The 27699-nt window shown below is 37.7% G+C and overlaps 1 protein-coding gene across 2 annotated transcripts in view; it reads right to left on the bottom strand.

Annotated features, from left to right (window-relative positions):
- The window catches only part of UBE2V2 (ubiquitin conjugating enzyme E2 V2), a 63128-nt gene that overhangs the window by 6707 nt on the left and 28722 nt on the right, over window positions 1-27699 (bottom strand). Inside the window, exons 1-3 of one of the 2 annotated variants that reach the window (XM_058698630.1) lie at window positions 27385-27427; window positions 19369-19517; window positions 14691-14816 (exon numbers count right to left, since the gene is read on the bottom strand). In XM_058698630.1, coding sequence (XP_058554613.1) covers window positions 14691-14816; window positions 19369-19517; window positions 27385-27412 — 303 coding nt within the window. In that variant the 5' untranslated portion in view covers window positions 27413-27427. Of the gene's footprint in view, window positions 1-14690; window positions 14817-18914; window positions 19043-19368; window positions 19518-27384; window positions 27428-27699 lie in introns of those variants that run through there. The other variant, XR_009253325.1, reaches the window with a different exon arrangement.

Raw genomic sequence — 27699 nt, 5'->3', positions numbered from 1 at the left:
TCCAACTCCTGATTTAGGCTCAGATCATGATCTCAGGGTCAAGGGATCAAGCCCACACCAGCTCCATGCTGAGTCTGGAACCTGCTTGAGATTCTCCCTCAGCCCCTCTCCCCCAGTCTCTCTCTTCTTAAAATAAAAAATAAATCAATTAATTTTAAAAAAACCCATGTATGTATACTTGCAATAAACAATCTGGAAATAAAACTAAGACAACGATGCCATTTATAATTGGGTAAGAATAAAATACATAGGTATAAATTTAACAAAAGAAGCATAAGACTCATATAACGAAAACTATAATTTACTGTTAAAAAAAATCAAAGACCTAAATAAATGGAAAGACATCCCCCATACATGGATCAGAAGACCTAATATTGTTAAGATGACAATACTCTTTAATGTAGTCTACAGATTTAATAAAGGCCCTATCAAAATTTCAACTACATGAGTTTTTTTTGTTTGTTTGTTTTGTGTTTTTGTAGAAATGAACAAGATTATTCTAAAATTCATGTGGAAATGTAAGGAACCCAGAATAGCTAAAACAAAAAAAATAACAAAGTTTTTCCAATGTTAAAACTTACTACCAAGGCAGTTATCAAAAAGGGTGGTGCTTACTTACATAAGGATGAACATCACATCAATGGAATACAATGGAGAGCAGAAAAGTCAAGTAATCTTTTGACAAGAGTGCCAGGAATACATATACAATGGGAAAAGGACAGCCTCCTCAATAAATGGTGTTGGGACAAATAGATATCGACAAGCAAATGAATGAAGTTGAGCCCTTAACTCACATCACACACAAAAATGAACTCATACACATAAATTAAGAGCTAAACCTATTTAAAAAAAAAAAAAAAAAAAAACCTCTTAGAAGAAAACAGGAGTAAATCTTCATTACATTGGATTTGGTAATGGTTTCTTTAATATCTACTGCCATAAACACATTCAACAAAAAGATAAATTGGCTACATCAAAACTTAAAATTCTGAATTGCAAAACATAACCATCAAGGAAGCATAGACAATCCACAGAATGAGAGAAAATACTTACAAATCATATATTTCATAAGGGGCTCTCATTCTGTATATAAAGAACTCATACAACTCAGTAATAAAAGGCCAAATATCTCTCAATTAAAATGTGAACAAAAGCATATTTGTGGCAGACAGCTGTTACAAACTGTGTTCTCCCCAAATTCATACGTTGAAACTCTAAGACCATAGGGATGATATTAGAAGCTGAGATCTTTGGGAAGTAATTAGGTTTAGATGACATCATAAGGGTAGAGCTCCATGATGGGATTAGTGTCCTTTTTAAGAAGAGAAAAACTAGAGCTTGCTCTCTCCTTCAAGAAAGGGACAGTAAGATGTTAGTCATCTACAATTCAGCATGAAGGTCCTCACCTTCATGAACCCAACCTTGCTGACATACTGATCTCAGGTTTCTCGGCCTCCAGAACTGTGAGAAATAAATTTGTTATTGAAACCACCCAGTCTATGGTATTTTTGTTATGTCAACCCAAACTGCCAAAAATCTTCCAATTCCCAATATTCATGTCCTATATAATCCTTTCCTTTGAGTATGGTGGACCAGACTTTATGACTTGTTTCATGAAGAGAATGTTGGGATGTTTATTTCCGATATTAAGTTACAAAAATACAGTGATTTCACCTTGCTCTTTCTTGCTTTCACTCACTTGCTTCACAGACAGAAGTCAGCTGCCATGTTCCAAACTGCTCTGTTCCACCCTGGCAAGGAACTGAGGGTGGTGTCTGGGAAACAGTATGCAAGAAACTGAGGCCCTCAGTACAAAAACCCAAAAAGAAATGAATCCTGCCAACAACCACATAAGTGAGGTTAAACTGGATGCTTCCTTAGTTGATCTTCACATGAGACCATGGCACAGGCTGACATCTTGATTGCAACCCTGGGAGAGTCCCTGAGCCATAGGACACAGCAAAGCTGTACCTACATTCTTAGCCCACAGAAACTATGAGATAATTAATCTTTGTTGTTTTAAACCACTTTAATTAAAAAGGAAAAAAAAAAAAGGCCCTGAATAGACATTTCTCCAAAGAAGATACGCAAATTACCAATAAATATGTGAAAAGATGCTCAACATCATTAGCTTAATCCAGGAATTGCAAATCAAAACCACAATGAAATACCACTCCATGCCCACTTTGGATGGCTATAATCAAAAAGACACAGTAACAGGTGTTGACAAGGATGTGGAAAAGTTGAAACCCACACACACTGTTGGAAAGAATGCAAAATGTTATGTCCATTTTGAAAACCAGTCTGGGAGAAGGGCCAACATGGCGGAACAGGAACAGCATGGAAGGTTTTTTTAAATCTCTCGTCCCTGAAATGCAGGCAGATCAACACTAAACACCTAGAAAACTGATTTGAGGATTAACACAACAATCTGCACAACCTGAACGACAGAACTCGGCAGGAACATGGCACAGAGAGGTGAACTGGGAGAGAGACAAGCCGTGGAGGGCAGAGAGCTGTTTTTGCTTGCAAAGAGAGGAAGGAGACAGGGGAGAGAGTACAGGAAAAGCACTCCTCCCCCAGCAAAGCAGCTGGGGAGAAAAAGGAAGAATGGAAACAGCCACAGGGACTGAACAAAAAAGGAAGAAAGGAGAAAGAAGAGAGTTTAAATTCCATTAAGACACTATAAACAGGGGGGGTGGTGTAGAGTCTGAAATTCCACAGATTGATACCTGGCAGTGCTCTGGTGGGAAAGGCAAATCCCTGGGAACAGAAAGCAAGGTCCTCGGGGTCCTCGGGGTCCTCGGGCCACATGGAGGGAGACATTTCCCCTGCTGGGAGGGCATTTGGTGGAGGCAGTGTGCCCCCCACCTCCAACCCGCCACAGGCAAAGGTCCCAGCAGACCCTGAAGAACAGCCACATTCACTGGTGTTGGAGCGACGATGTTAAGGGTGAAGCCTGGCACCAGATGTGTGTTGTGATTTGCCATAATCCCTGAAACGCTGCTGCTACACAATCATACTACTTCTGGGGTGGACTGGCGCGCCGCCACAGTCTCTGGGCATCGGCAGCAACACAGTCTTGCGAACATTCCTGGGGGCGGGCTGGCACCCAGCCACATCTCCATGAGACCCTCCCCTAGAGAGTCAGAACAGGTAAAAGCTACAGTCTCTCAGAAGTGAAGGGTTGGGAAACACAGACGCACCTGAGATACAACTCAGGAGGAAGGTGCCACCTGGCAGCCTGAAAGCTTTGTCACAGACAGTGTAAAAGCAAAGAGTGGATGGAAGCAAGAAACAAAGGAGGGGTGCTTGATTGCCAGTCGGGGAGACCACAGAGCTCTGATACTAGAGCATGGGTAGCTAGGTGACACCATTTTTGTCCGTCCCATGCAGGCACATACATGCCTATACACGCCACAAAAATCAATGCAGTGAGCTAAGCAGTGCCACCTAGTGGAAAATGGAGCTGTTACACTAAGCCCCACCCAACTGGGACAACCTCGCTCTTGAGGACCACAAGTCCCTCCATCTGCTTGGCTTACACACTATAAAGTGCTTCACAGTTTAACTTTTGGGGAAACTAGATGTAATTTCAATCATATTTGATTCTGTTCACTGGGTCATCATTCAATTTTTTTTTTCCTTTTCTTATTCTTGGGCATAGAGAGAGAAAAAATTTACTTGTATTTTCCATTTTTATTAAAATATTTTTCTTTAATTTCTATCCACTGTATTTTTTACTGTTCTGTAAAATCTTTACAATCTATTTACTTCCATCATTTCATTTTATTCTATTTTATTGTATTCATTTTTTCAAATTTTCAAACGTTTTCCTTTTTTCTTTTCCCTTTTCTTATCTTTCCCTTTTTCCTCTAATCTATCAAATTTCTTTCAACAACCAGAACAAAACACGTCTAGGATCTAGCATCATTTATTTGATTTTTTTGTGTTGTTTTAATTTTTTTTTTTACTTTATTAATTCCTTTTCTTTCTTCAAAAGGACAAAATGAAGGAATTCACCCCAAAAGAAAGAACAGGAAAATGATCGCCAGGGATGTAATCAACACAGATACAAGCAAGACGTCTGACTCAGAATTTAGAATCATGATAATAAGAATACTACCTGGGGTTGAAAACAGATTAGAATCCGTTTCTGTGGAGATAAAAGAAATAAAACCTAGTCAGGATGAAATTAAAATGTTGCAACTGAGCTGCAATCTTGAATGGATACCACGGCAGCAAGGATGGATGAGGCAGAGCAGTGAATAAGCGATAAAGGACAAACTTACAGAGCATAGTGAAGCAGAAAAAAAGAGGGAGACTAAGGCAAAAGAGCATGATATAAGAATTAAGAGAACTCACTCATTACAAAGGACTAACATCAGAATCATAGGGACCCCAGAAGATGAAGACAGAGAGAAAAGGGTAGATGGGTTTTGTAACCAAATCATAGCAGAAAACTTTCCTAACCCAGGGAAAGATACAGACATGAAAATCCAGGAAGCACAGAGAACTCCCATTAGATCCAATAAAAACGGACCATCAACAATCATAGTCAAATTCACAAAATAGGCAAGGAAAAAATCATGAAAACAGCAAGGGAAAAAGAGTTCATAACCTACAAGGCAAGACAGATCAGGCTTGCAGCAGACCTATCCACAGAAACATGGCAGGGCAGAAAGGAGTGACAGGATATATTCAATGTGCTGAATCGGAAAAAAATGCAGCCAAGAATTCTTTATACAGCAAGACTGTCATTCAAAATAGAAGTAGAGATTAAAAGTTTCCCAAACAAAAATTAAAGGAGCTCATGACAACTAAACCAGCCCTGCGAAAATTTTAAGGAGGACTCTCTGAGGGGTGAAAAGATGAAAAAGAGAAAAAGAAAAAGAAAAAAACCCAAAAGACCAAAAGCAACAAAGACTAGAAAGGACCAGAACACACCACCAGAAATTCCAATTCTACAGGCAACATAATGGCAATAAATTCGTATCTTTCAGTACTCACTCTAAACACCAATTGACTAAACACTCCAATCAAAACACATAGGGTAACAGAATGGATAAAAAAATAAGATCCATCTATATGTGGTTTACAAGAGACCCATTTTATTTTATTTTTTTAATTTATTATTTATTATTTATTTATTATTGAGAGAGAGAGAGAGACAAGCGACGCATTTTAGACCTATGACACCTTTAGACTGAAAACAAGGGGATGGAGAAGCATCTATCATGCTAATGGTCGCCAGAAGAAAATCAGAGTCTCTATACTTATTTCAGACAATCTAGATTTTAAAATAAAGACTATAACAAGGGATGAAGAGCATTATATGATAATTAAGGCATCTATCCACCAAGAAGATCTAACAATTATAAACATTTATGCTCCAAACATGGAGGCACTCAAATATATAAATTAATTAGTCACAAACACAAACTCATTGATAATAATACCATAATAGTAGGAGACATCAACACCCCACATACAGCAATGGGCAGATCATCTAAACAGAAAATGAACATTGAAACAATGGCTTTAAATGACACACTGGACCAGATGGACTTAACAGATTTATACAGAACATTTCATCCTAAAGCAGCAGAAAATACATTCTTCTCCATTGCACATGGAACATTCTACAAAATAGATCATACTGGGACATAAATCGGCCTTCAACAATTACAAAAAGATCAAGATCATACTGTGCGTATTTTCAGACCACAACACTATGAAACTTGGTATCAACCACAAAAAAAATTTGGAAAGATAACAAATACTTGAAGACTAAAGACCATCCTACTAAAGAATGAAGTTAACCAAAAAGTTAAAGAGGAAATTAAAAAGCACATGGAAGCCAACGAAAATGATAACAACACAGCCCAAAACCTCTGGGACACAGCAAAGGCGGTCATAAGAGATAAGTATATAGCAATCCAGGCTTTCCTAAAGAAGGAACAAAGGTCTCAGATATACAACCTAACCCTATACCGTAAAGAGCTGGAAAAAGAACAGCAAATAAAACCCAAAACCAGCAGAAGACAGGAAATAATAAAGATTAGAGAAGAAAGCAATGCTATTGACACAAAAAAACAGTATAACAGATCAGTGAAACCAGAAGCTGGTTCTTTGAAAGAATTAACAAAATTGATAAACCCTGGGTGAGTCTGATCAAAAAGAAAAAGGAAAGGACCCAAATAAATAAAAACAAGATTGAAAGAGGAGAGATCACAACGAACATGGCAGAAACATAAACAGTAAGAGATTATGAGCAATTATATGCAAATAAATAGGCAATCAGGAAGAAATAGACAAATTCATAAAAACATATAAACTACCAAAACTAAAACAGGAAGAAATAGAAAATCTGAACAGACCCATAACCAGTAAAGAAATTGAATTAGTAATCAATCTCCCCAAAAAGCAAGATTCAGGGGCGACTGGCTACCAGGGGAATTCTACCAAACATTTAAAGAAGAGTAAACACCTATTCATTTAAAGCTGTTTCAGAAAAAAAAAAAAAAGGAAAACTTCCAAACTCATTCTATGAAGCCAGCAGTACCTTGATTCCAAAACCGAAGACCTCAACAAGATACTAGCCAACGGTATCCACCAATACATTAAAAAAAATTATTCACCTCGACCAAGTGGGATTTATAGCTGGGATTCAGAGCTGGCTCAGTATCTGCAAATCAATCAATGTGATACATCATATTAATAAAAGAAAGGATAAGAACACATAAACCTCTCAATAAACGCAGAGAAAGCATTTAACAAAATACAGCATCCTTTCTTGATAAAAACCCTTAAGGAAGTACGGAGAGAAGGATCATTCCTCGAGATCATAAAAGCCATATATGAAAGACCCAGTGCTAATGTCATCCTCAATGGGGAAAAACTGAGAGCTTTCCCCCTAAGGTCAGGAACAAGACGGGGATGTCCACTCTCACCAATGTTATTCAACATAGTATCCAAAGTCTTAGCCTCAGCAATCAGACAACACAAAGGAATAAAAGACATCCAAATCAGCCAGGAGGAGGTCAAACTTTCACTCTTCACAGATGACATGATACTCTATATGGAAAACCCAAAAGATTCCACCAAAAAACTGCTACAACTGATCCATGAATTCAGCAACATCACAGGATATAAAATCAATGCACAGAAATCGATGGCATTCCTATACATCAAAAATGAAGCAACGGAAAGGGAAATCATGGATTCGATCCCATTTACAATTGCACCAAAACCATAAAATACATAGGAATAAATCTAACCAAAGAGGTGAAAACTCTATACACTGAAAATTATAGAAAGCTTATGAAACAAACTGAAGAAGACACGAAAAAAGGAAAAATATTCCACGCTCCTGGATTGGAAGAACAAATATATGTAAAATGTTAATACTACCCAAAGCAATCTACATATTCAATTCAATCCCTATCAAATAATACCAGCATTCTTCACAGAGCTAGAACAAACAATCCTAAAACTTGTATGGAACCAGAAAAAAAACCCAAATAGCCAAAGCAATCTTGAAAAAGAAAACCGAAGCTGGAGGCATCACAATCCTGGGCTTCACAATGTATTACAAAGCTGTAATCATCAAGACAGTATGGTTCTGGCACAAAAACAGATACTCAGATCAATGGAACATAAGAGAAAACTCAGAAATGGGCCAACAAACGTATGGCCAACTAATCTCTGACAAAGCAGGAACAAATATCCAATGGAATAAAGTCTCTTCAGCAAATGGTGCTTAGCAAACTGGCCAGCAACATGAAGAAAAATGAACCTGGACCACTTTCTTATACCATACACAAAAAGTCAAAATGGATGAAGGACCTAAACATAAGACAGGAAGCCATCAAAATCCTCAAGGAGAAAGCAGGCAAAAACCTCTCTGACCTTGGCCGCAGCAACTTCTTACTCAACATAGTTCCAGAGGCAACACGTCTAAAAGGCATCCAATGGAATGGGAGAAGATATTTGCAAATGACATATCAGATAAAAGGTTAGTATCCAAAATCTGTAAAGAACTTTATCAAACTCAATACCCAGAAAACAACCCAGTGAAGAAATGGGCAAAAGACACGAATAGGCATTCTCCAAAGATATCCAGATGGCCAACCAACACATGAAAAAATGTTCAACATCACTCATCATCAGGGAAATACAAATCAAAACCATAATGAGATATCACCTCACACCAATCAGAATGGCTAACATTAACAACTCAGGCAACAACAGATGCTGGCGAGGATGGAGAAAGAGGATGTCTTTTGCACTGCTGGTAGCAACGCAAACTGGTGCAGCCACTCTGGAAAACAGTATGGAGGTTCTTCCAAAAATTAAAAATAGAACTACCCTGGGGCGCCTGGGTGGCTCGGTCGGTTGAGCGTCCGACTTCGGCTCGGGTCATGATCTCACGGTTCGTGAGTTCGAGCCCCGCGTCAGGCTCTGTGCTGACGGCTTGGAGCCTGGAGCCTGCTTCGGATTCGGTGTCTCCCTATCTCTTCCCCGCGCATGCTCTGTCTCTCAAAAATAAATAAACGTTAAAAAAAAAAATTTAAAAAAAAAAAGAACTACCCTACAACCCAGCAATTGCAGTACTAGTTATTTATCCAAGGGATACAGGTATACTGTTTCGAAGGGGCACATGCACCCAAATGTATACATAGCAGCACTATCAACAATACCCAAAGTATGGAAAGAGCCCAAATGTCCATTAACAGATGAATGGATAAAGAAGATGTGGGGTGTGTGTGGGGGGGGGGGGGTGTACGTGTGTGTGTGTGTGTGTGTGTGTGTATATATGTATGTATGTATGTATGTATATATACACACATACATACAATGGAGTATTATTCAGCAATCAAAAAGAATGAAATCTTGCTATCTGCAACTACATGGATGGAACTAGAGGGTATTATGCTAAGCGCAATTAGTCAGAGAAAGACAAGTATCATATGACTTCACTCATATGAAGAAATTTAAGATAGAAAACAGATGAACATAAGGGAAGGGAAGCAAAAATATAAGAATAGGGAGGGGGATAAAACATAGGAGACTCTTAAATATAGAGAACAAACACAGGGTGGCTGGAGGGGTTGTGGGAAGGGGATGGGCTAAATGCATAAGGGGCATTAAGGAATCTGCTCCTTGAAATCATTGTTGCACTATATGCTAATTTGGATGTAAATTTAAAAATTAATTAATTAACTTTTTAAAAAAGAAAGAAACACAGTCTGGCCATACCTCAAAAAGTTAAACACAGAGCCACCATATGACCCAGCAATTACAATCCTAGGTATACATCCAATAGAAATGAAAGTTTTAACCATACAACCTTGTACACAAATTTTTGCTGCAGCATTATTCATGACAGCCAAAAGTAGAAAAACCCAAATGTCTATCAGGTGATGAATGGATTAACAAAATGTATAGACAGATTTATATAATGGAATTATTATTCAGCAATAAAATGTTATAAAAGTTATAAAAAGTTATAAAGTACTGATACATGCTATAATATGGATGAACCTTGAAAACATGTTAAGTGAAAGAAGCTAGTTGCCAAAAAACACATATTATGATTTCATTTATATGAAAAGTCCAGAATAGGCAAATCTATAAAGACAGGAAGATTAATGGTTGTTTAGGGTATGGGACGGTGGAATAGGAAGTGACAACCAATGGGTAGGGGGTTTCCTTTGAGAGGGACAAAAATATTCTAAAACTCGACTGTGGTAATGGGTCCACAACCCAATGAAAACTAAAACACCACTTAATTATATACACTTTGAATGAACTGTATGGTATGCAAATTATATCACAATAAACTGCTTAAAATAGAAGACAAAAATAATTTTTAAATAATTCTCTTACAAGTAACTGAAGCAATAAGAAGAATGTTATAACATTAAGATGTACTTAAAGGGCTTCCTCTAATGATTTAACTTCAGCAGTAGCAAGCCCCTTAGCCTGTTTTAAATAGACTCCACTAGCAAATAAGAGTTTTCAAGTGGAGAGAATACCAAGCTTTTTCCAAAGCAGAAACAAACACTTCTAGCTGTAAAGTTACATGATAGTTAAATAAGCATAAGCGATTGCAACTCCTGTGAAATACCAACAGGGTACGTACACACACACACACACACACACACACACACACACACAATGGGGAAAAGAAGATGAAGAAGAGAGAGGAGGAAGAAAAGAACATGGGAAAATATCATGTCAGAACAAATCTGCATCTTATCATTCTATAATATACAATAACTTCCAAAACTTGAGACTTCACAGCATAAAGCACTACAATTTGTGCTTTCCTGTGCTAACCACCCGTAAGGAATAATTTTACCTTGTTGTATTACATAAATATAAACCAAAATTACTAAAGCAACACTCAAAATTCATCAGGTACTTAACCTCAAAATGATATAAAATTATTCTGGCACATGACCAATGGTCAGTGTGAGGTTCTGGGCATCTATTTACTAGTTATGAAAGTAGTATTTTAAATTCTTAAATATCCATCAAGAGAAAAACTGATGTCCAGTGTAGTCACCCTATTTCTAACCTTCTATACACAACCTATGCTCTAATAATTAAAATCATTATTTCTTTTTCTTTTCAAATCCCCATCCCAGGTTGGCCATATGAAGCATTGGTGAGAATGTACGATCACAGGATACTGTTACACACAGCTAGCAGGACAGATGCAGATAAAATTCTGTGAAGAGTAGCTGGCAATTTTCAATCAAGTTGAAGGCAAGCCCTACACTTCAGCACACATTCCACTTCTAGGTGGATGTCCTGGAGCAGTGCTATGTTCCATGGAACAGAGTACATTCCATGGAATGACGCCATGCCTTGAGCTAATTTTTTACTGGTCCACCACAAGACAGACATAGAAATGTGTTTCAAGATTTCTATGGTAAGCTGACAGAGAAATTCTTGTTTAAAAAACCTGAGCTTATACAGTAAAACCTTGGCTTTTGAGCCTAAATCGTTCCAGAAACATGCTTGTAATCCAAAGCAATTGTATATCAAAGCAAAGTTCCCATAAGAAATAATGGAAACTCAGATGATTCATTCCACAATCTAAAAATATTCACATAAAAATGATTACACCAATATAATATGAAATAATAAAGAAAATACAAAATATAAATGAAAATAAATTAACCTGCACTTACCTTTGAAAACCTTCATGGCTGATGTGAGGGAGACAAGAGAGGAGGGTTACTGTGTAGGACAACTTTCACTATCACTAACTGATGTTGACTATAGTACAGTATTAATAAACTCTTATCATTTACTGTATTTAATGTAACTGGCAAAAAGGCAGCAGAGGAAAGGGTCTGTATCTGCAGGCAGCCTGACCTAGAATGAAGCAACGCATTCCTAAGCTTACTCTTGTCTGGAAAAGCAAAGGACTGTCCACAGGTGCTAAAGTGACAAAAAGACACTAGTGCCAATTGTGGGCACCTTCCAACATTCTGAAAAATCACTGATTTCTGCCAAACACCGCGGCCTGAGACCAAGCATCTGAGCATGGGAGATGATCACCCACAATCCCGCAGAGAGAGAGAGTGAGAGTGAGTGAGTGAGAGAGAGAGAGAGAGAGAGAGAGAGAAGAGAAAGAGAGAAAAGAACCATGGCTCAGTGGTGATCATATGATGTTCAATGTCACATAATACTCGTATTGCAAGACATCAATCATTTATCAGGTTATGATTTATTAGAAACATTTGTTCGTCTTGCAGAACACTTGCAGAACAAGTTACTCACAATCCAAGGTTTTACTGTATTTTCTTTTTTATTTCATTTTCTTAGTAATTTTTATTGTATTTTACACAAGTACTGATCTACAACATATTGGATACCAACAAACCAACCATTAAACACCCAAGTCTTAAGAAACACTGCCCTAGGGTAGAAGAATACTTATATAAGAATGTCCATCGTAGCAATCTTTTCAGTGAAAACTGAAAATGGCGTAAATGCCCAGCAAGTGAAAAACAGAGTATTAAAAGGAACAATCTAATTTAAATGACTCAACACGGATGAAACTCAAAAATCACTGACGTGATTCCACACAAAAGTAATACAATATAGAGGTATACACACACGTGCATAGTTAAAGCATAACAATCATGCATGGAAATGATAAACATCAAATTCAAGATGAGATTACTTCGGAGGAAAGTAGAAGGGGAAACTGGGGAAAGGTACACAGAGTTAACTACTTATAATGTAGTCTTTCTTCTAAAAAAGGCTATTACAAACAAGACCAAAATGCTAAGATGTGACAAGGGAAAATGGACGATGTTGGTTATATCACTTTTCTAAAATTTGTCTACGTATCAAAAATACTTCTTTTAAAAACACCAAAAATGAAAACAAAGAGAAAAGTAGTAATAAATTTATAGAAACTGCTACAAAGGAAAAGATTATCAGAGTAAAAAAAGGGACAGAATTCAAGAAAAGACTTTTCGAAGAAAGTGACTTTTACACAGAAAAGGGAAGGATCTGTAAGGATTAGCCAGAGTGGGGGAGATGTCCAGACAGGAAGAACAGTGCACTGATCCTGAGGCAAAATGAAAGGCATGCAGGGCAGTGTGGACCCTGTGAGTCCCAATGAACCATGGCAAAAAGCATGCACATTGTGGTTGAAGTTGTTAAAGGATCTTAAAGCACAGAAGTGACATAACACAATTTGTATTTTAGAAAGATCCTTCTGGGATACATGCACCCCAATGTTTATAGCAGCACTATCAACAATACCCAAAGTATGGAAAGAGCCCAAATGTCCCTCGATGGATGAATGGATAAAGAAGATGTGGTCTATATATACAATGGAGTATTACTCAGCAATCAAAAAGAAGGAAATCTTGCCATTTGCAACTATGTGGATGGAACTGGAGGGTATTATGCTAAGTGAAATTAGTCAGAGAAAGACAAAAATCATATGACTTCACTCAGATGAGGACTTTAAGAGACAAAACAGATGAACATAAGGGAAGGGAAACAAAAATAATATAAAAACAGGGAGGGGGACAAAACAGATGAGATTCATAAATATGGAAACAAATTGAGGATTACTGGAGGGGTTGTGGGAGGGGGGATGGGCTAAATGGGTAAGGGGCATTAAGGAATCATTGTTGCACTATATGCTAACTAATTTGGATGTAAATTTTTAAAAATAAAAAAGAAATTTAAAAAAAAGAAATTCCCTAAACAATATCCTTCTGTATGTTCAAAATGTTTTATAATCCTGCTTCTATCACATCTCTTAATATTTACCATAGAAATACTTAAGTATACACACTATAATTTCTAGAATAACCACTGAAAAAACAAAAATAGAATGAAAAATTTTGAGAACCGTTTCAAAAGCAGAAAAGAAACAAAAACCACATGGAAAATGAGAAACCATAAAATAAAATGATTTATTAAACCTAAACATATCAGCATTATATTAAATGTAAAGGGACTAAATAGTCCCAATAAATTACAAAGACTGACAGACTGACAGGAAGGACTCTCAGAACCCAGCTTTTAGGTGGCATGCATCAGGTAGGGAGATTTGTAAGTGACCAGCAGATTCAGAGCTGAGACTTCCAATGACCTGTCCACCTTCTTCCTGTCAGGGTCATGCTTTCTTCTAGCACATCCAGCAGGGAAGGACTTGCTGTTGTGGGGCCTAGCTGTGGGTCTGCATACTAGACTGAGTTGGGGGCTAGAGGGCTAGTTCTGTGTGTCCAGGGTTCAATTTGTTACCAGAGGGAATTACAAATGTGAAACAGATGAAATATGGAATAAATCCTACTGTGATGGAATACTGTGTTGGTATAAACTCATAGTTTTTAATAGATGATAGGTAAGGCAGGTATATAAATAGGTAAATAGGAAGGAAAGAGGGAGGGAGGCTAGGTATACACACATGATACATTGGGTAAAATTTAAAAAAAAAAAGTACATAAAAGAATATTTTTAAGACGTTAATAACTACTAGCGAGGAAAAGGAATACAGGAATAGGATGAGAAGGAGCACACAAGAAGTTAAGGATATTGATAACATTCTATTTCCTAAGATGGATGATGTTCATTTTATTATTATTGTGTTATTACACTTCCTAACATGTATTTTGCATGTGAGTGTACTCTCAACATGGCATATCAATAGTCTAGATTTAGAAGTCTTAACATGAGCCCTAACAACCTAATCATAATGGAAATTCAGCCTTCTAACTTCCAAGTAGAGCATGTCATTTTGGTTTATTTGCTTTAAACACACAACAATGCTCAACCATGACTATTTGTTCTAATACAGACACACTTGTTCCTCAAAGCCTCCCCTTCATGAATATTCATTTTTTTAATCTCACCAAATGTACCTTAACCTTAAAGAAAAATAACAAAGAGAATGTTATCTTTTTACCAAATAAGGATTCAACTTAAATATGACTACTGAAGCAATTAATAAACCCTGAGAGAACTGTTGTCATCACATCTATCTAGGCTGGTACATAAAGGTTTTTTAAGGACAGATTGATTTATAAGAGAAAAACAAGATATATTTCTTTTAGACTTCCAACTAAACAAAGGTCTGTTTTATATTTTAACTTTCTTCTGACTATATATTATTTTATAAAAATAAAATGACTATTTTAACTTACCATTCCACTGGAATTATTAATTCCATTCATATTAATTTTGGTTACAAATCTAACTGATGGAGGAGCTTCTGGGTATTTAGGTCCACATTCTACTTTCAGGCTATATATTCTGTTTTCATAATTTGTCTGGAAGGCAAAAATAATAATATTCAACTGCTAATAAAGAGGAAAAGTACAATATTAATGTATTTGATATTACTTTATGATCAATAATTTATATTTCTGTACATTCACATTTATGTGATAAGCTAACCAGCTATAGATTTCACTTACCCAAACCGATCCACAACTTCCTTTCCCTTAAGTAAGAGCTATTCCCAAGTGGAGGTCAGACCTGGGATATTAAACTACTGTAATTTAAAATGTATGCAACAATCTTGTATATATATTACTAATTATTTCAACACTTTGAAAAGAAACACCTGTATAAAAGTCAACCAAGGTTAACCACACACATCCATTAACACGCTCAGCAGTTTGGATGTGTACAGTAAGGACTAACATCATGGAGATCGCAAGGAAATCATCCAGTCTGTGGTACTCAATCTGGATGAACATTAACCTATCTACAAGACTTACATTAACAAGTAAGAATAATAGGGCCGCCTGGGTGGCTCAGTTGCTTAAGCGTCTAACTCTGGTTTCGGCTCAGGTCATGATCTCACAGTTTGTGGGTCTGAGGCCCACGTCAGGCCCCATGCTGCCAGAGCAGAACCTGCTTGGAATTCTCTCTCTCTCTCCTTCTCTCTCTGCCCCTCCCTGCTCACTCTGTCTCTCTCAAAATAAAAAAAATAAACACTAATAAATAAATAACAAAAATAAGAGTAACAGCCCCCAACAAACTCTATAATGTTAAATATACTCGACGTATATGGGAACAACCAGAACTCTCACACTTTACTGGGAGTAGAGGATGGTATAACCATTTAGGAAACAAACTGGCATTTTCTTATAAAGATAAATAAGTGTGTACCTACCTACCCTATGATGTAACAATTCCATTCCTACACATTTTATCCAAAAAAAATGGAAACAAGCATGTTCACAAAAGACTTTTAAAAGACTGTTCATAGCAGTTTTATTTCAAATAGCCACAAAGTAGATAAAATCCAAATACCATGAACACAGTGATAAATACATTATGGTACAAATCCATACAGTAAAATACTACTCAGTAACATAAATATTAAGAACCATAAATAAAAAGAACCACTACCACTACTGTGTGGAACAACACAACTATATCTCTGAGACATCGTGCTGAGTCGAAATAAGCAGACCAGTAAATACACACACCGCATGATTCCACTTACACGAAATTCTACCACATGCAAAACTGCTCCAGGCTGGGTGGGGGTGAGAAAGGGCACACATGACTGAACTGTTCTATATCTAGACAGAAGCATAGGCAACAAGGTGTATTTGTGGAAACTCGTGATGAGATTTGTGCATTTCATTATATGTAAATTATACCCAACTTTTTAAAATTAAATTTAAAAACTCCAAACCAGCCTTTTAGAGTAAATATCATCTTAACTTTGGACCAAGGTCTAATTTATCACTCCAATTAAAAAAAACAAAAACAAAAAAAAACAGCCACATCTTTCTGTCATCCAATCAATTGCAAAATACAAAAAGGGGGGAAAAAGGAATATTTACAAAATATGTACTATAGTCAAGTACCTTCCTATTGTCTAATTATTAAGTCATTTAATTCTCCAAACTAAATGGGCAAAGCAGATCCATTTACATATAAGGAAAACTTGGAAAAGTTACTAAATCTCTAATGCTAAAAAAGTATTGCTTCAGAAAATTTAAAACACAAACATATATGGAAAAACAAAATTGCTGATTATATAAATCCAAACAAAGTACTAGAATAACATTTAAAAAATCAGGGATGTTAATAATGCATTAAAAAAATTAAAAACCCCTAACCAAGTAACAGTATGGTAAGGCAAAATTTTCCCATTATGCTGGTTAGATGTGGATACCTGAAGCTGGGGACAAACTGCTCTAAATATGGCACCTCCTAAAGAGAAAACAACTAAGGGGAGACAGTAACTCCTGCAGGTTTTATTACAAGGCAACTGAATGAGTGCACAAGTTCTCACCCTCACTGGGTCTCAGTGAAGGAGGAAGTCGGGAGATGGTGACAGAAGGCAGAAAAATCATTGGCTGGCCGGAAAGATGCTGTGCCTTTGTAAGATGCTCCCCTCTTGCCCCTTCCTGGCTTCCAAAGGAAGTAAGAAGAGGCTCCAACACCACTACCCTGAGAAAGGGGAAGGCCCAGGGTGCCTGGGTGGCTCAGTTGGTTAAGTGCCTGACTTCAGCTCAGGTCATGATCTTGAGGTTTGTAAGTCTGAGCCTTGCATGGGGCTCTGTGCTGAGAGCCCAGAGCAGGGAGCGTGCTTCGGATTCTGTGTTTCCCTCTCTCTCTGTACCTCCCCTGCTTAGAGTGTGTGTCTCTCTCTCTCTCTCTCTCTCTCAAAAACAAAGAAAAGTCCAAAAAATTTAAAAAAAAAAAAAAAAAAAAGAAAGAAAAGAAAAGAAAAGAAAGGAAGGAAGGAAGGAAGGAAGGAAGGAAGGAAGGAAGGAAGGAAGAGAGGGAAGGCAGGAGGGAGGGAGGGAGGGGAAGGCCCAATGACCAGCCGTCCAGCATGTCCAGTGGCCCAATGGCAGCATTGTGTCTACACAGCTCTTTTGAGCAAACCAAACCCACCCCCGCAAGCTAGAGCAGGCTTCACTATGCACTGGACACAGCCTGGACACAGAGGGGCTTCCTGCAATTCGGTGACACCAGGAAAGGCAGCTAGTCTGCATGTGAGATCAACTGGGAGCTGCTCTTCCATATTCGGGAACTATGCTCCAGGCCGGTCCACAAAATCAGAGGAACTCACACACAAGCTCTAAAACATTCCTAAAGTTTAAAGTCCATTGGAGGTAGTGGCTGGAGAAAAACTAAATCTAAATAATTTCAAACTTATACTCTAGTATAAATAAATATACTAGGTATCTAGTAAATAAATATACTAAATACAGTAAATATCTAGTATATGTAAATATAAATTTATACTCTAGTATACTCAAGTTCAGACTGTCAAATCTTCAAACTATTCATTAAGAGTGTTGTTCATAAATTAGGGGGCGCCTGGGTGGCTCAGTTGGTTAAGCATCTGACTCTTGGTTTTGTCTCAGGTCATGATCTCACAGTTTCAAGCCCAATGTCGGGCTCCATGCTGGCAGCACAGAGCCTGCTTAGGATTCTCTCTCTCCCTCCTCCCTCACTCCCTCCCCCACTCACACTCTCTGTCTTTCCCAAAGTAAATACATAAAAACTTAATTTAAAAAAAAAAAAGCTCATAAACTAAAGTCCTTTCTTTTTTAACCAAACAGACCATGTTAATAATGTTCACAAGCAGTGAAAATCAAGGTTTTCATTATAAATACCAAGTTACAAAAAAAACACATCAAGAATCTTAACCATCAAGTTACATTTCCTTCCTCAAATATCTTACAGGAAAACCAAAGCAGAAGAAGGAAATAGGAGTTTGTCAGGCTAGTAGTGTGCTCAAATTCTGCAAAGAAATACCAGAAAATATAAAACATATGGTGATTCACTCTCTAAAGTTAACACTGCTGATTATTTGATCCATTTTTCTTTTGTAAAAATCAAGAGGCAATCTAAACTCCACCCAAAAGCAAAACAATTGAAATGCTCTCATCAGGTAGCCAATAGTATATAAAACCAAAGACTAAAAAAGAAAACCTTCAAACTGGTGCTCTTTGCAGAAGTCAAAAACATTATGGAATACATATTTCAAAGACTCACTGCCAGGAGTGCAGTAAATGGGATCTTTGAGTAAGGAATGCAACGTGGAAAAATATCTCCCAGTCTGGAAAAGATTTTGAGTAAAAATAAAACTTCTTAAGCTTGAGAAAGACCTAAATAAAATGAAACACAATGGGTCTGTTGCCAACAATGCTAGAAAATATACAAAAATCATAGACTTTTCTCTGTATTTTATAAATGAAAAAATTGAGGCCTATAGTATATACAAGACAAGTCACATGTCAAGAGGGCAAACAGCAGTGTGCACTCAATACGAACCAATTTAGAAACCCTTGGTTACACCTTGGTTACACACATAGCGAGCGGGTTAGTAACATGTTATGTCAAAATATACTGTTTGCTCTTCCCAAGTAACCCCTCCATTTCCTCACCTTTTCTCCTCTCTATCTGGAATGTTCTCCATCCCCATCACCACCTTCTGAAATCCTACCAGTCAGTCCTTTAAGGCTCATTCCAAAGGCAACTTCCTCCACTGTTCAGCCTTCCTCAATTATTCCAGCTAGAAGAAACATATTCTAAAGTCCCGTAGTGAACTTTCTCTGCCATATTTAGAATCTGTCATTTGTAATTATTTTTTCTTCTCTACTCAACTGCAAACACCTTGACGGCAATGACTGTATCAATATTTTCCCCCCAGTCCTCCACAAAATCAAGCATTATACCCTACACGCAGGAAGCATCTCGATAAATGTATACAAAATGAATTAAAAGGGAGGAATTGTTTCAGTTAAAAGTGATAATTACTTTAATATCAATATTAAATAAAATGCTTACTCTAAAATGACAATAATAGTAATAGAAAAAAATATAATTTATAGCACTGACCCTTGGTGGCCCAATAATCATGCCTGTCCACCTTGTAAGTGTCATATCTTCATCATCTTCAAGGCCCCAGCTAACCGTACCATCGCCTACTCCTTTTTGTCCTTCTTCAAGTTCTTCCAACAAGCGAAAATTACGAGGAACTTTAACTCCTATACAAAAGAATGTAAATGTAAAAAGCCCATAATTACAAGAGTTGCATATATTCAAATTGAGCTTTTTCCAGTTTAAACTTTACAAATTATTTCCCAAAATGTCAAATTCCCTTTAAGCATTCTCCCCCAGAAAACGCTCAATCTAAAACCACCCAAAATGAAAACCCTAAAGAAAACACCGTAACAAATATTAGCTGCAGCATAGAACATGTACATAAATTCCTAACAAATCAATGTTATCCTGGCATAAATCAGTCATAAGGAAATCATTATAAAATGAATATTTTCCATAACTGAGATTTCTGTTCCAAGCCTAGAACACTTCATCAAGTAAACAGGCAGGACCAGAAAGTTCAAATTCATTAACATGTCCTCTCTAATGCTTTTTAAAGAACAGAATTATGTTCCATCTTTAAAAAAGCACTAGAGGGCACAATTTTTTTCAACAATGCTGAAGCAGCCCCATCCATGGCCCCCAGTCAGTCTCCCTTCTTGTCCTCATCCCTAACTAGAGGGTCTTACCTCTCCCCATGTCAGCATGGGGCGTCATCATCCCTTGGGGAGCTCCTTGATTTGAGAATAACTCTCCTTATGGATATAGCAGTTTCCTAGGACCCGCCCTTCACCTCTGGGCCCAACCCAGCAAATTTTGCACGATCCACTAGCCCTTCTCATACCTCCCCCTCTTGAGACTTCATCACCCCTACTTTATTTCTAAAATCTTAACACAGAAGTTTGCCTCTCTGCCCAGAACGTAGCATTTCACAGTTCTCACTCCTTTGTCCTCAACAGACCTGGTCTTTACCACCATTGTGACTTCCAACCCCTGGAATCCAACCATGATTCTTCCAACTGACCACAACCTTTCTTACAATTACTGGTCTCACGTCTCCAAAGAACGGACCTTGTGGTCTTTGTCTTTCATGTTCTCAAAAGCATCTAGATTGAAACATCCCCCAGCCCCACCACACAAGTCTTGAAAAAATTAGGTAAATGCCCTCAGAAGCCTCTCTTTGGCTCTAGAGCTTGTGCACATGTGGCCGTGCACTCTCTCTCTCATGCATGCACACACACGATTATGATTTTTTTTGGGGGGGGGGGGGGATGACATCTCTTCTAAAGTGGCCATCATTTTGTATAACTTCTCTCTTGGTGAAACCAAAACATCTTTCACTTATTAATTGACAGTAACCCTTCTGGACATGTAACGAAAAAGCAATAAAAATACTGTAAATTAAAAGAACACTAGCCATTTTGTGCTTCATGAAAAAATGCTTGAAAATCTTGGGCCACAGTATTACAGAGCTTTTACAAATCACAAAAAAAAACACAAAAATAGCCATTATTACAACTACTATGATTATTAAAACCATTTGTTGAGCATATATTGTGATCTATTTTGAATAAATCATCCCCTTTAATCCTAAAAGCACCCATTTTACAGTTGTGGAAACTGGGCGATGAAGAAATTATGTCACACAGCTGTAAGAGGCAGATCCAGTACTGAAGTCCAGTTTTCTAGACCAAAGTCATTTTTTTTTTTTTGAATTAGAAGGCTTTTATTGAAATGGTTTATATAAATAAAATCTTTGGGCTCTAATTTTAGTTTAAAATATCCCTATTAGAAAGAACTTTAATTTTATTTTATTTTATTTTTTTTTTTTTTTTTTTCAACGTTTTTTATTTATTTTTGGGACAGAGAGAGACAGAGCATGAACGGGGAAGGGGCAGAGAGAGAGGGAGACACACAGAATTGGAAACAGGCTCCAGGCTCCGAGCCATCAGCCCAGAGCCTGACGCGGGGCTCGAACTCACGGACCGCGAGATCGTGACCTGGCTTAAGTCGGACGCTTAACCGACTGCGCCACCCAGGCGCCCCTATTTTTTATTTTTTAATATATGAAATTTACTGTCAAATTGGTTTCCATACAACATCCAGTGCTCATCCCAAAAGGTGCCCTCCTCAATACCCATCACCCACCCTCCCCTCCCTCCCACCCCCCATCAACCCTCAGTTTGTTCTCAGTTTTTAACAGTCTCTTATGCTTTGGCTCTCTCCCACTCTAACCTCTTTGTTGTTTTTTTTTTTCTTCCCCTCCCCCATGGGTTTCTGTTACGTTTCTCAGGATCCACATAAGAGTGAAACCATATGGTATCTGTCTTTCTCTGTATGGCTTATTTCACTTAGCATCACACTCTCCAGTTCCATCCACGTTGCTACAAAAGGCCATATTTCATTTTTTCTCATTGCCACGTAGTATTCCATTGTGTATACAAACCACAATTTCTTTATCCATTCATCAGTTGATGGACATTTAGGCTCTTTCCATAATTTGGCTATTGTTGAGAGTGCTGCTATAAACATTGGGGTACAAGTGCCCCTATGCATCAGTACTCCTGTATCCCTTGGGTAAATTCCTAGCAGTGCTATTGCTGGGTCATAGGGTAGGTCTATTTTTAATTTTCTGAGGAACCTCCACACTGCTTTCCAGGCACATGAAAAGATGCTCAACGTCGCTCCTTATCAGGGAAATACAAATCAAAACCACACTCAGATATCACCTCACGCCAGTCAGAGTGGCCAAAATGAAGAAATCAGGAGACTATAGATGCTGGAGAGGATGTGGAGAAACGGGAACCCTCTTGCACTGTTGGTGGGAATGCAAATTGGTGTAGACCAAAGTCACTTTTACATCAAGTCACACAGCAGTACAAACTACACAAGTGGCATATCCTGTCACAGATCTAGAAATCAGACTGCCCAGGTCCAGATCTGCTAACCACTTAACATGTGACTCCCAGTCCTACTTTCTCACCTGTAAAACTGAGGTAACAATAGTTCCTATCTCACAGAATCACTGTGAAAATTAAACAAGGTAATCCACCTTAAACACAATAAATGTTGACTATGATGACCATTTTAGTGTTTGTATTAGATGGAATTACATAAAACTTCCATTAGCCTCCATCTATGCTATGTGAGAATAAAAGCTCTTTATTCTTTAAAAGAATAATATTCTATATATGAGAATATATTCTATGCATTAGAATATACTTTATGAAATGATATATATACTCTATAAAAGCTCTAAAAACCGTAGGGTGGCCCCTAGAAATTTTACCCTAAGCTGTTAGTTTCTATTCACCTAACATTGGGACAGCTGCTATTTTCCTGTAGCTTATACAGTCATGACCTCCACAATGCATTGCTACTGAATTCCTTTTTAAAATAACCTCAAATCAGCTTGATTATCCTTACCATTTAAAGCCATTCCCCAAGGGGCGCCTGGGTGGCGCAGTCGGTTAAGCGTCCGACTTCAGCCAGGTCACGATCTCGCGGTCCGTGAGTTCGAGCCCCGCGTCAGGCTCTGGGCTGATGGCTCGGAGCCTGGAGCCTGTTTCCAATTCTGTGTCTCCCTCTCTCTCTGCCCCTCCCCCGTTCATGCTCTGTCTCTCTCTGTCCCAAAAATAAATAAAAAATGTTGAAAAAAAAAAAATTTTTAAAGCCATTCCCCAAGAATTATTCTAAAAAAAATTTTTTTTGATGTTTTTATTCATTTTTGACACAGAGAGAAACAGAGCATGAGCAGGGGAGGGGCAGAGAGAGAGGGAGACACAGAATCTGAAGCAGGCTCCAGGCTCCTAGCTGTCAGCACAGAGCCCGACGCAGTGCTTGAACTCAGGAACTGCAAGATCATGACCTGAGCTGAAGTCGGACATTTAACCGAACTGAGCCACCCACACGCCCCTCCCCAAGAATTATTCTAAATTTGCATTGAATTCTGTTGCTGATTTACAAACAATTCAATCAAGTGACCTTTATGAGCATCCAAAACTACAAAGGGAACTAGAAAAATTAAGGTTTCTTCTTATATAAGTGCCGTAAAAGTGATAAAGATAGTTACTACTAAACTTTTCACCATTTCTTTATATTGCATTTTGGGAAAATAATTGTAAGATTAATAGATAATTACTGATAGTACTAACATTTAAAAAATTATAGCAGCTAAGACGATTTTGCTTTTAAAGTATAAGACAAAAAAATACAAGATTAACACTGAGTCATATTTTCAAATTCAGGGTTAGAGTACTCTGGTTTTATTTCACCCAACCGCTAATGTCTGTGAGGAATTAAAAGCCACAAGGCGGGGATGTGACTCCATGAAAATTGAAGTATGTACGTAGACTGCCCTCTGGATCTCTTGCCATATATGAGCGTTTTTCTATAGTTCTACTTGTCTTTTTCCTGTATGTCTGTGTGTGTTTAGTTTAAACTATTTTGTTCTGTTAGTCTTGGATCTTCATTAAAAGAAAAAAAAAAAGTCACCCATAAATCCACCCTTCCTAGCTGAAACTTGTAAAATGATGTTAATTTTTGGTCCAGAAGAATACCAAAGATCATCCAGTCCAAAACCTAATACTTTAGAGGAAATAAAATTATCACCAGTAAAAGTGGAGTGATAATCCTAAAGTCACTTAACTATTAATTGACAAACCAAGTCAAAAACCTCTAGGCTTCTCCACTAATCTAGTTTCTTCTTTAGTACATTTCAATGAACCTATACTCCTGGGAAATAAGACCAAAAATAATGACATTCATAACCAAAACTCTGAATGTAAACAAATGCATTCTAGAAAAATGCTTCCAGTTTTAAATGTGAAAGATATCAAATTGCACATCACTTGCCTTTAATTCCCATGATACCAAAAATAAAGGCATAAAGACTGCCAAATAAAGCCCAAAATGAATCTTGTCATGCAATGTTTATTAAGAAAAAAGATTTCCCAACTTTAACTCATACATTTTGACCTTTTTCAAGTTACAAGGAAAAAAAGGCTAAGAACTTGAATAGTAATAAATCTATCCAACCAGCCATACAAACATGAGAAACAACAGCAAAGCAAATTTACTATCAGTTTGCAATTAATCATCTAAATTAAGTAAGTTCTACCACAAAAAAAAAGACAAGAGGTGGTATCGTTTTAGAGAGGGCAGTATAAATTCCAGTTCTACCTGATGGTGAACATTCTAAGATGTACAAAAGCCCCTAAAATTCAAAAAATAATTATTGTTACCATTTTAGTGTATTTCTCTTCAGATTATTTTCCATACAAAATATATGGCTTCCATGCTTTTTTCCCCAAAATGAGCTCATGCCTCAAAGTTTTGTAACTTCCTTTTCCCCCTATCTACGAACTTATTTCTGTGGCAAACATAATCAGGTGCCATCTTAAAATGCCCCAATGAATAATATTAGTCTTGCTTGGGGGGGCAGGAATAGGAAGACTTGACTAGAGGAATCATCACCTACTCAAAACTTAAAGGAGGGGTGCCTGGGTGGCTCGGTGGGTTGGGCGTCCGACTTCGACTCAGGTCATGATCTCACCGTCCATGGGTTCAAGCCCTACATCGGGCTCTGTGCTGAAAGCTCGGAGCCCGTTGCATGCTTCAGATTCTGTCTCCCTCTCTCTCTGCCCCTCCCCCACTCAAGCTCTGTCTCTGTCTCTCTCAAAAATAAACATTACAAAAAAAATTTTTTTAATTAAAGGAAAATATCTGTAGAAATGGAATAAACGTTTTCTGTTTTATGTGCTTTTCAACCCTCCTCTAGCTGATCCTCACAAACACCCAGGTCCCAGGTTGGCTATGGGTCCCTTCCCCTCACCCCACTACCCAGAGGGTCTACAAGGTTAAGGAAGAGAGTGTATGGGGCGTGTGTGCTACGGGATGTGGCCAAGGCTGCTTACGTGTCCCCTGCAGAGTCCTTGGGCATGGATTTCAACAAACATGAGTGGATACACTGTTAAGATGGAACTCATGAAAAGTCCCACCTTTGATTTTAGTTCTCTGATTCTGCCCCACCCTGGGAGTTCTGAGTTCTCAACACCCAACAAGCTGACTTGATTAAAAATAACATATTTACTGAGCACCTCCCATGAGACAAACATTTGCTAAAAGCTTTACAGGCAGAAGTCCTTCATTAAATCACCTCGTAAGCTGATAGAACATCACCATTTCACTAGATAAGAAAATTAAGGCTTAAATTATTAGGTTGAACCTTATAAAATCAAAGTGCAGTTATTCAGGCATCTTTTTAACCAAAAGAAAGAGAAATCTCATAAAATTCAATCTAATTACATGGCAAGTAAGTCAGGGTTGAAGCTCTTAGCCAGTATTCTCCACTGCCTACTCATGGAACCTACTAGTCCCGAATGGAGCTCCTTTCCCTACCTCCTGCTAATTTGTCCCCAATCCATGCAAATCTAATAGGGATGAGGGACACATCTTGACCAAGTGTGTAAACAACTCTGATCAAATACATACTGTTCTGAACTCCATTAAAAGGACTCTTCCCAGGGGTGCCGGGTATCTCAACCGGGTAAGCATCCGACTCGATTTGGGCTCAGGTATTGATCTCATGGTTTGTGACATTGAGCCCCACTTCCAGTTCTGCGCTGACAGCATGGAGCCTGCCTAGGATTGTCTCCCTCTCTCTCTGCCCCTCCTCCGCTCATGCAGGGCTGGGGCTCCTGCTCGCTCCTTCTCTCTCTCTCTCAAAATAAATACACATTACAGAAAAAAAAAATCTCTCTGTATGTCACATACTAGGCATGCTCAAAGCAAAATACTCCTATCCAGGGTATTTCCCTGGAAATATATATATATTTATATATATATATAAATATAAAGCACTTTATATTTTTCAAATTACTTTCTCATACTGCCACCTATCTGAACATAAAAAAAGTCTTTTTGAGGTACAATGGGCAGCTATACCTACATTTTACAAAGACCAAAAACATAAAGTAACTTATTCAAGACCACTGCAAGCTAGCAGCTTACTCAAAACTAAAATTCAGCTTTCCCAACACAGGTACAAATTGTCACCGTACACTGCATCTCAAAAGCCATAAAACTTTCTTTATTTTTATTCTTTTAAAGTGAGCCCAATGTGGGGCTTGAACTCACGACCCCGAGATCAAGAGTCACATGCTCCACCAACTGAGCCACCAGGCACCCCAGAATCCAGAAAACAAAAAACAAAGCAAGGGGTGCCTGGGTTGAGGGCATCAGTCAGTTGAATGTCTGACTCTTGGTTTTGGCTCGGATCATGATCCCAGGGGGTCGTGGGATCAAGCCCTGCATCCAGCTCAGCACTGAGTGTGGAGATATCCTCTCTCCTTCTTCCCCTCTCCCTACTTGTGCTCTCTCTCCCTTTCTAAAATTAAAAAAAAAAAAAAAAATTAAAGCCCCATGGATTAAAAAAAAATGTAGGGAGATTACAGAATATGTACAACTTAAAATAAAATACATATTTTCCAAACACGACTCGTTGTTGAAATTTGCCATAAGCAAAAATATTGTAAAGGAAGTGTTAAAATTTAAGTCCAAGAAATTTATGGTTTTGCAGTGCTTAAAATCATATATTAATAAAAACATTTATAAAAGCTCTCTGAATAATACTTCACAATTTTCCAGAAATTTAAGAGTCAGATATTTGTTGAGTTTTAACATTATTATCTATCTTAATGGGGCAAAAAATTATGAAAACACCATGTAGAGAAACACACATAAAACAGCAAAGTATCAGGAAACCTATATTCTGTCATCCATTCACTATTGTATTAATTCATGCCTTCACTCAATAATCATCTGACTGCTACCAGATGCAGTTACTATAATAGACGCTTGAAACCAGGAGACTAAAAGCTTCGTTTGCTCTCAAGAAGTTTACGAACTAGGACAGGAAGATGATTAAAGAGACAGCACAATACAATGTGAAAAATCCTCTGGAAGCATCTAGAAAGGACAACTTACCCCAAAAGAAGGGACAAGGAAAGTCTCCTAGAAGAAGAAACTCACCAGATGCACCATAAAGAACAGAAACCATCCAGGCTGAAGAATGGGTGAAAAATATGTAAGACGTCAGTGGAGAAAAATTACAAAATATAAGTAAAGAACATCAAAAACCTGAATAAATAAAGCAATCAGCCTACATGACAAACTTATTGCAAAGGTTAAGTACTCAAATTAATCTAGAGATTCTTTCTATGTAAACTGAAATTCAAATAGCATTGCTCCTGGAACTTGACAAACAGTCCTAATATTCTTCTGGCAAGAGTTTGGAGAAAATTTTTAAAGAAAAAGAAAACAGAAGCAATAATTCCCCTAGATATT

The sequence above is a fragment of the Neofelis nebulosa genome, chromosome 14 (genome assembly GCF_028018385.1).
Source record: "Neofelis nebulosa isolate mNeoNeb1 chromosome 14, mNeoNeb1.pri, whole genome shotgun sequence".
Taxonomy (NCBI): Eukaryota; Metazoa; Chordata; class Mammalia; order Carnivora; family Felidae; genus Neofelis; species Neofelis nebulosa.
Note: the sequence above shows the minus strand (reverse complement) of the source record. Positions and strands in the feature narration are given on the sequence as shown.